A 13846-nucleotide genomic window follows, 5' to 3' on the forward strand; every position below is an offset into this window, starting at 1 on the left:
CATTCATTAGCGTCGTCACGCGATCGCATGCAGTATCGTTGCATATGAACGGGCTTGACCGCCATCATGTCTACGTCATCACACAACTAAACGTAATGCAATTATAAACCTTACCACATTGTAATAAGAGATTAAATTGCAAATATTAACCGCAAATAGATTAGTAATGTGGTTCAAAAGTTTATACAAATTTATAAATGCATGAATAAAATAAATTTGTAGACCTTATCGTAATGGACATAAGGTACACTTTAAAACGTTTTGTAATATAGTTATTTTTGGTTATGGGTATTTTATTATAACCACCGTGGGAGAAAGTGAAGACCTAATTAAATATTAACTACGTATTCAAGGTATGAAGGACTAGGGACGCCGTTTAAAGGTCACTGGTACACCTGGATTGTCTATTTTTTTCACGCGGTTGCGGCCATTATTATTTATGGAAAAGAATTAACATTTTACATTTGTAATCGGGTGGTTCTTTTGTTTTAATTATTTTTTAATCTTTTATCAGTTACAATAATAATGTCGCAATATAAAATGTATGATTTCACTCCTTCTTACTTCATAGAGTTTTTTTTAATGAATTATCCATAATATTAAGAGGAATCAACGAATATTCTCGTCGATTAATTTTTTAAGTATTATATTTATTTTGCAATAAGAGCTATTGTATTTAATAGCGTGTAAAAACACGTATACATACAGGTTCACCTCACCCTTGCGCATTCCCACACATCGTGAGAACACGCCGCGTACACCGGGCGCAATAACCTACGTACCTTCAGTCAATTTATACAAAAAATATTCCGCCTACTGTACTTTGGTAACATTTTTGCAAATTAATAATATTCCCGTTATTATGCTGATGAATCAAGGTGTTTGTCGCAATGACGGTTAAAGCATGGGGTTTAAATAATTGTTGTATTTGATGTGCATGGTCGCACATTCCCATACACGGGCAGGATAAGGGAGGACCCGTGTAGCTTCACTCTTATTTGTGTTTTAAATTGATAAAAAATATAATTGTTAAGACACGAAAAAATTAAATTGAAAACGTTATAATTACATAAATAAATATTTTACATACTATTTATAGCTTTAAGTAAAAAAAAAACAATTTCGCAAATAAAAGTAACTAATTTTACAATGGTCATCATTTAAGATTACAAAAAAAGTATAACATTTTAGATAACATTGCAGTATGTAAATGTTTGAAATTATTATCTTCGTTTTTTTCATAAATCGAACCCAAAAACAGCACACCTTTTGCATTTGAACTATAGGCGCCATTCACAACTGGTTGCACACAAGAGGGAGACGGAACGAAAACAAAACATTCCGATACAGTTCCCACCGCTTTGTATCCCTAAGTCAGAAAGAGATAGAAACACTTTGTGGGAGCGCTTTAACAACGGGATCAAACGGGAAGGAGGGCGAATTATAATTTTTATACTACGGGTCGTGTACGGGAATTCTCATAACTCCTTCGGACGTCACCGGGGACGCACGTAGCGTCCCTTGAACCTCACAGGACTTCGAAAGTAAACAAAAATGCCGTGCAGTGAAGATGATGATTCCCAAACCGGGTTCATGTCTGAACCGAGTCAGGGAATGTCGAAGGCTGAACTTCGAAAGGTGAATAGCTTGTGTCTATTGTTTAAAAAGTGTATTTCAGTGAATAAAAAAAATGTATTGTGCAATTTCACGGTGAATTTTGTTTTCACATATTGTGACTTAAAAATATTTAAATGTGTTGTGATTGTGTAATTATGTTTAAAGGATTTATTGTTGTTTTAGACCAATAAGCCCATAATGGAGAAGAAGCGACGAGCTCGCATCAACCACTGCCTCAATGAACTGAAAGAGCTACTCACTGACTCTATGGACAAAGACGTAAGTACTTCAGTGATATTGTAATACCCTATTAAGAGAACCTCTACCTTACCTTAGCTCTCTTTTAGGTCCTCTAACAATGTCTCCATAGCTGAGCTAACAATAGTACAATAGAGTAGGCAATTGTTTTACTCTCAAAAAAATGAATTTTTAAAATAATGAAGTGCGCCTGAATCTAACTGTTTATTTTATTTATTTCCAGCCAGCTCGCCACTCAAAGTTAGAAAAGGCGGATATCCTAGAGCTGACGGTAAAGCACCTGCAGCGGTTGCAGCGACAGCAACTGGCAGCCGCCATCGCTGCGGACCCCGCTGTGCTGCACCGCTTCAAGTCCGGCTTCGGAGACTGCGCGCTTGAGGTGCGCCGCTACTTGTCGCGCCTAGCCAGTGTGCCCACCGGCCTGCGCTACCGCCTCGGCGACCATCTCAACTCCTGCCTCTCCGGCATCGAACGCCTCCATCCTGCGGACTACCCGCCTCTCGTACCCGACCCGCTCAGACTCGAAGACGAAAGACCCAGCGCATTCCATTTCGTCAAATCAACGAAGCCAACCAGTCCACCGTTGAGTCCGTTATCCTGTGACTCCGCGTGCGATTCGTCAACCGAACTAGAAACACCACCGAGACCTGTACAGAAATTCCCCTTCCCTACACCACCGAGTAGATCGGCTTCCGATCAAGACTCGAGCCCAGAACAGAAGCCAACCGTATCCTCCACGACGATATCCCCGGAGAGTCTACAGCAAGAAGGTTCCAGAACTAAAAAGTTTATGGAGCCATTATCGATAGTGATAGACGTAGAAAACTATAAAATCGGTATAGATGCGTCTCCGAAACGCGCAGTAGACTATTCAATCAGACAGAAATTAAAAAGACCGTCCGAAACAATAGGACCGGTACCGAAATTGATTCGGTTGGATCCTGAACGCAAAGTTCCTAGCCCTGAGAGGACACAGATCGATAGGATAGTTGTTTTAGACAGACCTGAAAAAATATCCGCGTTTAGAAGAATACCAGCAGCCCACGAGAGGAAGTTAACGCTGCCTGTTAGTATACCGGCGGTAGTTGAAAGACCTTCTCTTGTGCTAAACCCTTTGCAAAGATCTGTGATAAGCCATACTGCGGAATCCCTAGCACAGTCGAGTACATCCAGGGTTGTCAAACAGGAAACAAAAGAATCTGAACCTAGCAACCGTCCCAAATCACCTGAACAGGGAACGTCGAGTAGTTCTGAAATGTGGCGGCCCTGGTGACAACAGAGAAATCTAGGAATAGCAAATTATATAAGAATTTATGAAGAACTTTACAAAGAACATCATCATTCAATAGAAACTCGTATATTATGTAGATTGAGGTTCGCTTGTTCGTACTTTTCTTGCCGTTAAGAAAATAGTTTTGTCCTAACGATCCATTCTATAAAATATTTTTACGACAATTCTAATACAAATATCAGAAATTACTTCTACTACCTTCAACAGTTAGTATGAATAACTTGGTGCTATATTTTTCGAATTTTGATAATAATGTGCGTCTCCTCCGTCAGTTAAGGATAGGCAACGCATATGTAATTGCGGATGTTTATGAGCAGCGGTCGCATTCCATTTCAGTGGATTCACGTGGACGGTTGCTCGTTTGCTACCTAATATTACAAAAAAAATATATTTTTCATTAATTCAATGTTGGTAACTTGTTCAATAATTGTTTATTACCTTGCACTTTAACCCTAGAAGTGATACTTTAAAGATTTTGGTCTCGTTTACAAATATTGTAGCTTTAAATAGTCATAAGTTTAGATTAATAGTGTTAATTGTTGCTGCAGCAAATATTGAAGCTTTAATTTTTTACCTGTTCGGTATAACGTTTTATTAAAAGATGATTTTTATCTTTACTTGTGTTTCTCCTTATTTATTTACTAGCTGTTTCTCGCGACTTCGCAAGCGTGAATTTAAAAAAAATGTAGCCTATGTCACTCGCAGATAAATTACCTTTCTAACGATGAAAGAATTTTTAAAATCAACTCAGTAGTTTTTGAGTTATTTTAATACATACAAAAATATAAAAATACAAATCTTTCCTCTTTATAATATTAGTATAGATTTCTGTTCCTCATACTTTAAACATTCAGTAAACCTAAGGTTAAAAATAGATTACTTTCAAACCTCCATCGTACCCTTTTTACTAAAATATAAAATCTCTAGTGATTTAAAAAAATACTACACAGGAAAAAGTACTTTTTATTGCTATATTCATAACATTAAGGACAATTAGTTTAAATTAAAATGTATACATTGGAGACAATAAATTATTAAGCTAAATAAATAAACACAGCATAATTTAACGTGAACACATATAAAATAACATACAAAATTATAAATAAAAACAATAAGAACATACCAAAAACCTATAAAATAAATACCAAATTCATTGGTAGAATCTATTCCGCGAGTTTCTAATATGAACGGATAGAAAGGGAAAGTATATTTAGGGGACGGAGATAACTAGCAAAAAGGGAACATCTATTTTTCCGTACTTCCTTCTACCATTAAAGGTAGAAAAATTATTAGTTATTTGTTGCGGTCATTTCGATATTCGAACATTATGTGGCCCGCAAACTTTCACCTTTAGTATAAAAGGAATAATTAAGATTAAAATATGAACAAAATAGAAACAAAAAACAAACATTCCTCGAATTATCACAAAATCAAAATAAACAATCGACAGATTCTTTGCACTTAGAAAACGCTTATAAAAATTATGAAATTCATAAATCATTTCTGTTTGAGAAAGTCTTTCCTCTGCTGCTGCAGTTTTTGCTCCAGTAAAGTTATCTTCTCCTGGTACTTTGCGGTCTCTCGCGTCAACGCCTGGATTGTGGAATCCTTTTTCGCCACTGCCACTTTCACCCTATAATATTTACCTTTTATATATCTATTCAATGCTTACATTAATTAAACAAAATATTAATATTCATACATTATACATATAATAACTACTAGCTTTCGCCCGCGACTCCGTTCGCATAGAATTTAAGAAAAACAAAAGTAACTAGTACTACAACAATGCCACAAGTTTCATCTAGATCCGTTCACCCGTTTAGGCTACAAACTAACAAACATCCATCCATCCGTCTTATCTCCAATTGTAAACCATGCTATTTAGATACGATTCAAATACATACATACATGACAAAAAAAAAACATATACTCGACATATCATAATCTTGATCTGTAAAAAAAATTAGAAAAATACCTACTAAATATCCTACTGAAAATAAGAAGACACTAGTAGACACTAATATTATAAATGTGAAAGTTTAGGTGGATGGATGTTTGTTAGTTTGTAGCCTAAACGGATAAACGGATTTCGATGAAATTTGGTATAGATATGGCGAATAGTCTGGAAGAACACAAATGATACTAACTTTTGTTATTTTTTAATTCCACGCGGACGAAGTCGCGGGCGAAAGCTAGTTGAATAATAAAATAACTAACTTGGCATACAACTGATGCATCTGTTCGTCGTGTTTGTTCCGCGTGTCTTCTGCGTCCCTGGTAAGTGCGTCGAGCCGCGCGCGCCACGCCGCCTCGCAGCTCGCGCGCACCGCCTCCGCTTGCGTGTCCAGTTGGATGTTTTTCTATTAAAAACATCGATGTCGGAAACGATGCAACACTAGCGCCAGCATTGCAATACTAGCGACATTGCGGCAGTAAATGAATGAATGAATGAATGACTGAATGAATGAATGACTGAATGAATGAATGAATGACTGAATGAATGAATGAATGAATAAATGAATGAATGACTGAATGAATGAATGAATTAATTAATTAATGAATGAATGACTGAATGAATGAATAAAGGAATGAATGAATAAATGATTGAATGACTGAATGAATGAATGAATGAATGAATATGTATTTATTGCCACAAAATAGAGAATAATTAGACTTATTCTAAAGGAAACACAATCGTGGCAAAAGGTAGCCAGCTCAGCGTATGCAGGACGGACCAAGCCGCTCCTGCGCTGATTTTCAGCTGGCTCCTTCGCACTCAAGTAACATATAGCTTAATTATTAGGGTAAAGAGTACTACGTAACGCCAAAGCCGCGTGTAGGCGTAGTCAGCGTATTAAAAGGGCCAAGAGAGCGGCGCGCGGCTCACTTCTAGTGACTATCACGCGTTACACACTTTGCCACGAATGGAAACATGCCTCCGGTGACAAGGAAACTCTCCTCTAGCGACAAGGAAACTTTTTAGACGTCGGAATCCCGCTCTGTGACGACAAATATGTCGCTTTAAGATGCTTTACTAAAGTGTAAACCGAAGATATTCAAATAGTAGTCACATTACAAAAATATTCATCATAAGTGGTAATTTTTTATGTCATGTCTAAATTGATTTATGTCTTTGTTAGATATTTTTGATTTTATCATTATTTAGTTGTACATTGAATACCTCTGTAAGTACTTTATTCCTTGCTTCCAACTGGCCGATGGTCACTTCTAATTCAGCGCCTACAATAAAATATAAACATTACAGTGACAAGTAGAGCGCGTGCACACCTGAAACTAAACTATCGCACAACTGTTTTGCGATTGTCAGTTGTCGATTGTTTCGCAGTAAACTGTTTAGTTGTCAGTACTAAAAATCGTGTAGTGTGCGCACCTCCGTAAGCTCATAGGAATCAAAGCGAGACAAAACAGTTGTGCGATAGTTTAGTCAAAGGTGTACGCGCGCTCTAAAATGTGTGCAATAACCCAATGATAGTTTGTAACTGACATCTATCCTCTGTGTGTCGCACACGCGCCTGCGCCTCCTGGTACCGGCGCAGTGTTGCCTGCTCCGTCTGCCCGAGCTCCTTCAACTCCGTCTCGTACTGCTCCTTGTTCCTTCTATATACGGGAATTATTTTACTCTCGCGTACTACTGGTCGCCTAGTACTTTATGGAAAATTAATAATGGTGATGCATAATAAATTTACGGAGATTATTTTACTCACGCGTGCTTCTGATCTCCTAGTACTTTGTGGGAAATTAATAATGGCTGGTTTACATTATTCCAGTAAGCTTGTGGCTGGCATACTACTGGATTGAAACTATCTGGCGCCAGTAAGCCCATATAGTCCATGCCAGGCCTGTGCTACTGTACAACTGTACTGGCTTATTATAATCCATGCATGAATTTGACTAACTTGAAAGTTAATTTATCGCTTAAATACACTAAAGGATTGATTAATTACCGTAAGTGTAGTTTGTTATAATAATTCAAGATGAATAAAATTATTTAATCAAGCGTATCTTCATAATTTTTTTGCAATTACTTGAAATACCAGGAGTACATGACTTAAAACAAACCTTAGAGCTTCTTGCAGCTCTCTCCTTCCCGCTTGCGCCTCGGCCTCCATGCTCTCTATTGCCTTCTCTATCTCCTTGTCCCGCTCTAACTTGTGCTGCGCGGATATCTCCGTCACCTTCTTTTTTAACACAACCTGCTGCTCAGCTTCAAAGTCCTTCTTGTATCGCTCGAACTCTTCTTCCAGTTCAACGCGTTTTTGTGTTAATAGTTCCTGAAAATTATATTTTTCACAAGTAAATAATTTTGTTAACAAATAAAATTGTGATTCTAAATAACTTGATGAAACCTGCTGTTTGAAAATATATTGTCAAACACAAACGTCTACCTCAATTCTCGATTTCTCTTCGGTGATCTCTTCATCCAAATCCTCGCGTTTCTTTTGCAACAAATTCTCTTGTTCTTCTTTCCATTTCTCTGAAATGGTCAACCACTGAATTTACTATTATGGCTATCAAATTAACTTATTTACAAACCTACCATAAAAAATCGTTTAGAGTTGCTTTGGTATACAAAATCATTAATTGATACGAACAAATCTATATGGGCAAAATGCCCATATGCTAATTCCTTCAACCTTATTGCAAATGGCGTAGAGAAATGGAAGAGAAGAATATTTGTTTAATGGATCTCTGTTAACTATAGATATCAGATATGTCTCTTCACCGATGTCTTCCCTCTGTTGTCGTTCCCTGTCCGCGAGGAGCGTGGCGTTGCGCTCCCCTTCCGCGCGCAGCTCCGCCACCAGCCGCGAGCGCTGCTCCTGGTACGTCAGCTCTACCTCCAACATCTGCTTCTCTAGTCTGAAATTTGTACATAGAGGTAGCTGTTTTCTTTAATATTATCATAGAATTCGTCAAATTCATCTGCATAAGAACCAAACTAGCCAATTTAAGTAACACTTGAAGACCTCAATTCGCGTTAAAATATTTTTTAACTATTGATTTTATAGTTCTCGCCTCGTCTGGTGAGTTTTTAAAAGCGTAAAGCGGCAAACTTATACGCAGTTATTTCTACTTCTTACGACAGTTTAGATGGATGGATATTTCTTACTACAATATCTAGAACGGCTCAACGGATCTGGTTGATCTCTGTAAGAACATATAGGACAATAACATTTTTAAATTATGACAGCTAGTTGAAAATAAAGTCCAAGGTAATAAAAACCTGGAGCTGGCCAGCTGTCTCTCCTTCACGAGGGCGTCTTCCTTCTCCTCCTCCAATGTCCTCCGCAGCATCTCCATGTCCGCGGCGTGCTTCGCCTGCATCTTGCCGAGCTGCTCCGCGTGCGCCATCTTCACGTCGGATAACTCCTTCTGCTGGCGTTCTGCCATCTCTCTTAGTTCTCCTTCTAGACCTTTTACCGTTAACTCCTGGAATTCCATATTAGATTTTCTTTACATTCTCAATTATTTTAACAAAAGACTCTCTACTTGCGGTTCTATTTTTTTTGCTGATGGAAGAAAAAGGAGAGGAACTATTGATAGGTACAGTATGATAAAGAAGTTATTGTGAATGAGTGGAACTAAAATGTAATATTTTTGCTACTAATTAATGAATGAAAGAATTCAACATTTTGGATACAACCAACCTTTATTTTCTCAGCTTTCTGTCGAACCCATCGTTGCCTAGCAACCTGGAATGTGTATTAACGAGGTGCAAGTTAGATACAGTGGTAATATTTGCAATGTAATTATATAAAAAGCAATGATGACCATGTGACTAATTCTGTTGCAATTACAGCTAAATAGAGAAAATGCATTGGTCATACAAATTGTATTCGTGCGTATGAAATTTTTGTGCACGGTTCATAATAACGTGGCAGAGCAGACAGTGCGGTACTGCTATTGTTAACATTCACGCTGAGAAAACATATTGCAGTACTGAACTGCTTCACTGCTCTGTATTGGGTGTAATTGACATTAATGTATGGTCTTCTCCGGGTAGGAGGCAGTTCCACCTTGATTATCGGCTGGCAAAGTCCTCACATTAGTGGTAAGGGGTTACCTGCTGCGCGGCAGCCATCTTGTCGTGCTGGTTGCGTAGCTCCAACTTGTAGCGCTCCTCCAACGTCTGCACGGACCTCTTCCAGCGCTCCTCCAGCGACCGCCGCTCATCCACAAGCTGCTCTATCCGGTGGTTTAACGTCTTCTTGTCGTTAATCAGCTGGAATACATTTTTTTCTTTATTACTTTGAACTTTTTATTTAGTCAACAGTCGCCAATTTTGGATCTTTTATTCCAAAGGTACCTGGTCTATAAAATTCTGATGCCGTTTTATAGTTTCATCACACTCTTGTTTCACTTTCATTATATTCCGTTGAGATTGCTTTTCCAGATTGCTCACTTTTGTAATCATCTGCAAAATTAGAAATGTGTCAAAATGTAGACCTGTTAAAAGTAGATAACAAGATGAAATAGAGAAATTGACTAAATTGTGATTGTTTGTCGGGTGCATAATGCAATTTCCATCAACTTTCGTGTAATAGGTGTTTATTTATTGATTCTTTTGTGATGAGTTTCCTTTTTTACCTAATTCATACCTGTTGCTTGTGATTAGCCAGGCTTTCCTGCAGCAATGCGATGCAACAAGATCGCTCCTCAAGTTGCAAAGCCGAGGTCACTACTCGCTGTGCCAACTCCGTGTGTGGCAGCTTCAGAAGTACCTCTAACCTAAAATAATCTCTGCTTTTAAAAGATCTAAACTTTTTTTAGAGGACCTCCTCTGTAAAAAAAGCCCAGACGGTACTACTGAAATTGGTCTCTCTTATTTCTATGGTCCCACCTTCTCACTTGACTTGAATACCAGATTCTATGGATCCTACCTCACTTGATACCCGTTTGGTTATAAAAGTTGATATATTTACTTACTTTGGTGTATTTTGTGGTGCTGAATTCGTAACTACAGATAAAGCATCGTTTGCACTCTGTTCAACTTTTTCTAAGAATTCGAAAATTTCCCTGCAAAATAAAGAGATATAAATCTAGAGGCCAATATGTTTTAATTAAAATTCTATAATGCTTGAACGCGTACATGAAATTATCTTTCGGCGTTGAAGCTCTATTTTCTTCTTTAGGCACCTCTTCTTTATTTTCCTCGACATTTGTAACTGTCGTAACAGGATTATCACCGTAACTTTCAATTTCTTTCAACATAGAATAAATATCTAGTACTGTTGCTTTGGAATCCAATTCTTTTGCTTTGATTTCTTCTCTTGGCGTAATGTTAGTTGTAGGTTTTTCTTCAATTGTTACTGGAACTGGTACTGTTACTTCTTCTGGTGTCGCAGTTCTCGAGTGTTCTTTAGGCACTTCTGCTAAAGTTTCTACATTATCTACGGCATCCATAGTTCTCGGCGTTGGAACTGATAGAGAAATCCATGATTCCACATCTTTGTCATTTTGTACACTCTCTATTCTAGAGCTTAGAGGAATTTTTGTTGTGAAAATGTTTTTTGGTGATTGATGTTTGACTGCTTCTTGCCCGGGTCTAATATTACTTTTATTGTTTTTCCAATCTAACTTAGAACTTTTGTTATCAGATTTCAGGTTGTTTAGTTTCTTCTCAAATTTCTTTAGATTTTTTAACACGTTTTCTTTAGTCCCCTTAGGATAATCGTGTTTTATTTTAAAATAATTATTGATCAGTTCTCTTGTGGTTACTTTTGAAATATCCGTTTGGTTATTTGTTTTGTCTTCGACGGGCGACTCCTTCGTTTCGTAACTATTTTGAGAACTTTCAATGGAATTATGTTTATCTTCATAATGATTATTAGATTGTTCGTACATCGTTTCAATGTGTAGAGGTGTAGGTGATATTGTCTCTGTTTTTATGTCTTTTAGTGTAAGTTCATGTAAATTGTTAATTGCTTCTATTTCTCTTTTATAATCTTCAATTACTTTAGACGTGTAAGCTTTTGTGCTACTATTTAGTAAATATTTTGGGTATTCACTAATCTCTCGCTCAACATTATCATTTAAATTTGTATTTGCATAATTTGCTTCACTCTTTTTATTTATTAAGCCGGGTCTATCTGGTGAATTCTGTGGTGGGACTGCTAAGTGTCCCTCCTTCTTTAAAAAGAAGTCTTTGTACAGCAAACGGCTATGATTTAGAGTCTCCGACCACTTTTTATCAGGCGGATAGGTGTTCTGATAATTTTTTTCATGACTTTCACTAGATGCACTATCTAAACTTTTAGGTTGATTGTGTAAGTTGTTATCAGAATTAGCTTTTCTAAGTATTGTTGCAGGTGGTAGTGAATAGTTTTGTACACAAGTTTTATCATCTTTCATAACACTTTCAGGGTAGCCAGAATCCTTAGATGATGAGTCTGTATTAATAATAGTACTTGAAAAATTATTTCTAAACGGGTTTTCATGGTTATTGAAGTCTTCATAAAAGCTTCTATATGTTTTTGATTCATTAGAGAAGTTCTGTGTATTTCTTGTGTACTCTTCGCCTTTCTCTGTATGCTTCTTAACATTAAGGAGAGTAAAATCTTGTTTTGGATTTCGGTGTTTATCATTAAATGACGTTTCTGGTGATAAACTTGGTAGATTACTGTCAAGATCTTGTGTAGACTCTTCCTCTACTAAAGATAATTGTTGTTTAGTTAAAGGTAATCGTCTTGAGTATGTATCTGTCTTCTCTATGTCTAATGGAACATTAGTATCGAGGGATTGACGTTCATTTAAATTAGTATGGTTAGTTTTTATATCCTCAAGAGGTACGAAATATGATTCGAAGGCTCTTTTCTTGAAAGGTGATGAACTACGGTGAAAAAATGCATCAATATCCCTACATGGGGACTGAGACTTTGCTCTTTCCTTAATAGTGACTTCTAAACCATAATGTTCACTTCCTTTATCATCATCTGTTGGTTGTTCCATTTTACGTCCCTTCTTAGCTATGTTTCTGTATTTCAATGCTTTTGTGTTTGTATTTTTTTTAGGTGTTTGAGCTTTAGTTTTTATCTTAGTACCTAAACTAATAAATGTATCTTCTGAGCCATAGTCTGAGGCGTTACTACAAGTTTCTTTATTGCCTTTAACTTTCAGATTTTCATATGGTTTAGTATCACCAAGTAAGACTGTTGTCGGTGGAACTATTTTTAAATTATTTGAAGCATCTGAAATAAGTAATTTAATTAGTACATCAGTTTAAAAACAATAACATATGTCATCATCAACTTGCCCTTATCCCTTACGGAGGGTCGGCACAGTATGTGCTGCTCTTCCACACATCTCTATCAGCCGTCATATCTGAAACCACTCCTTTTTAAGCATATCCTCTTTCACACAATCCATTCATAGTTTCTTCAGTCTTCCTCTTCCTTTAACATATCTAAAAACAATAACATATATGTATTATAATAATCTTTACTGTTATAAGATTGAAGTAAATCAGCACTGAATGATTTTAAGAAAGATCTAGTAGTCCCTGCCCGCTCTTTAGTGTCTGCAGAAAAAGGCCGCTTGAATCTTTCTGGATTTTCCTGAAAATGATGTTTTACTTTTAGTTTTGGAATGCTATTTAATATTGAAAAGCAAAATAAGGTTTAAGTTTTAAGGTTAAGGGTCCGGCAATCTTAAATAGATAAGCACAGATTTGTTGTTTTATAGATTGAACTGTCATAAAATTTTTCATTAAATGTTCTTTGTAAAGAAATATGCAATCATGGTTTAAACTAGCAGAGTTAGAATATAATTTTCTCTTGACTGTTAAAATTTACTACATTATATATAGTTGCTGTTAAATCATTTGTAATGATTGGAGTTAGGTCTAGATAGTTTTAGTTTGTAAAATAATTTAAATAAGTAGGATTTGTTAACTAAACCACATTTAAATTTGGAAATCCTTCACCTTTTTACTGTTTAATATTTGTGCAACTGTAACTGTATAAACCTAGCAGACCTACTTTAATTAAAATAAATGTTATATTCCATTTGGTTTTGTAAAACATAACATATAAATCTGACTATATTGCTTGAAAATTTTAGATCATTAAGTGTGAACAACAGAACTCAATCTAACTCAATGTTTTAAAAACCGAAGTTATCGTGAACGTCATAATGTATTTCATGTAATTTTTGTTTAAATATGTTACCGGTGTGACACAAGAACTTTGAAGAGCAGAACGGGGTCGATTTCGTATGTTCTTTTTATCGTCCTTTTTCTTACTTCTATATGAAAGATTTACTGGAGAACCTAGAAGACGCAAGTTAGTGTTTTCCTTCGACATTTCAATAAATATTTATAACATAACAATTTGTAGGATTTAGTTCTTTCATACTTTAATGCAAGCAAACAGAATCGACATCCTAAAATCAAATTGTTTGTTTTGTAGCAAGTTACCGTTGCTACGCAACAGCGTTTCGTGCCACAGATTATCAAACATCAGAATTTTATTAACTAATGATTTTTTTATATTATAATTGCCTTTTTAAAAGTGGTATAATGCTAAATAATATTCAAAACAGTTTTATTAATGTTTTTAAAGAATTATGTACATTGTTCCGAGGAACAAAAAGTTAGTTACTAAGATGTTAGCATGCAGTTATATCCTCTGTGGCAGTTACCTTTGCAAGATCTAAACG

General features: G+C 36.2%; 2 protein-coding genes across 2 annotated transcripts; one reads left to right on the plus strand and one right to left on the minus strand.

Annotated features, from left to right (window-relative positions):
- The first annotated feature begins 1460 nt into the window (after window positions 1-1460).
- On the plus strand, window positions 1461-3385 carry LOC106108482 (protein deadpan-like). The gene is made up of 3 exons (XM_013289656.1): window positions 1461-1638; window positions 1801-1896; window positions 2099-3385. The coding sequence occupies exons 1-3, from the start codon at window positions 1555-1557 to the stop codon at window positions 3146-3148; spliced, it is 1230 nt and encodes a 409-aa protein (XP_013145110.1). The 5' UTR covers window positions 1461-1554; the 3' UTR covers window positions 3149-3385.
- Window positions 3386-4239: 854 nt separating this feature from the next.
- LOC106108637 (centrosomal protein of 131 kDa-like) lies at window positions 4240-13589 on the minus strand. The gene is made up of 16 exons (XM_013289893.1): window positions 13357-13589; window positions 12633-12744; window positions 10281-12378; window positions 10118-10207; window positions 9790-9919; window positions 9498-9605; window positions 9255-9413; window positions 8839-8883; window positions 8415-8620; window positions 7914-8050; window positions 7576-7664; window positions 7250-7461; window positions 6675-6787; window positions 6351-6409; window positions 5387-5529; window positions 4240-4799 (listed from the first exon to the last, which is right to left on the minus strand). Exons 1-16 carry the CDS (start codon window positions 13489-13491, stop codon window positions 4664-4666), a joined length of 3972 nt encoding a protein of 1323 aa, XP_013145347.1. The 5' UTR covers window positions 13492-13589; the 3' UTR covers window positions 4240-4663.
- Between the last annotated feature and the right edge of the window lie 257 nt (window positions 13590-13846).

This window comes from Papilio polytes, unplaced genomic scaffold (assembly GCF_000836215.1).
Source record: "Papilio polytes unplaced genomic scaffold, Ppol_1.0 DF821511.1, whole genome shotgun sequence".
NCBI lineage: Eukaryota > Metazoa > Arthropoda > Insecta > Lepidoptera > Papilionidae > Papilio > Papilio polytes.

Coding starts and splice junctions, on each gene's coding strand:
- LOC106108482 (XM_013289656.1), top strand. CDS start 1,555: ATGCCGTGCAGTGAAGATGATGATTCCCAAACCGGGTTCATGTCTGAA. Junction 1,639..1,800: donor CGAAGGCTGAACTTCGAAAG/GTGAATAGCTTG, acceptor TTGTTGTTTTAG/ACCAATAAGCCCATAATGGA. Junction 1,897..2,098: donor CTGACTCTATGGACAAAGAC/GTAAGTACTTCA, acceptor ATTTATTTCCAG/CCAGCTCGCCACTCAAAGTT.
- LOC106108637 (XM_013289893.1), bottom strand. CDS start 13,491: ATGTCGAAGGAAAACACTAACTTGCGTCTTCTAGGTTCTCCAGTAAAT. Junction 8,621..8,838: donor AGAAAGCTGAGAAAATAAAG/GTTGGTTGTATC, acceptor ATGGAATTCCAG/GAGTTAACGGTAAAAGGTCT. Junction 4,800..5,386: donor ATGCATCAGTTGTATGCCAA/GTTAGTTATTTT, acceptor TAAATATTATAG/GGTGAAAGTGGCAGTGGCGA.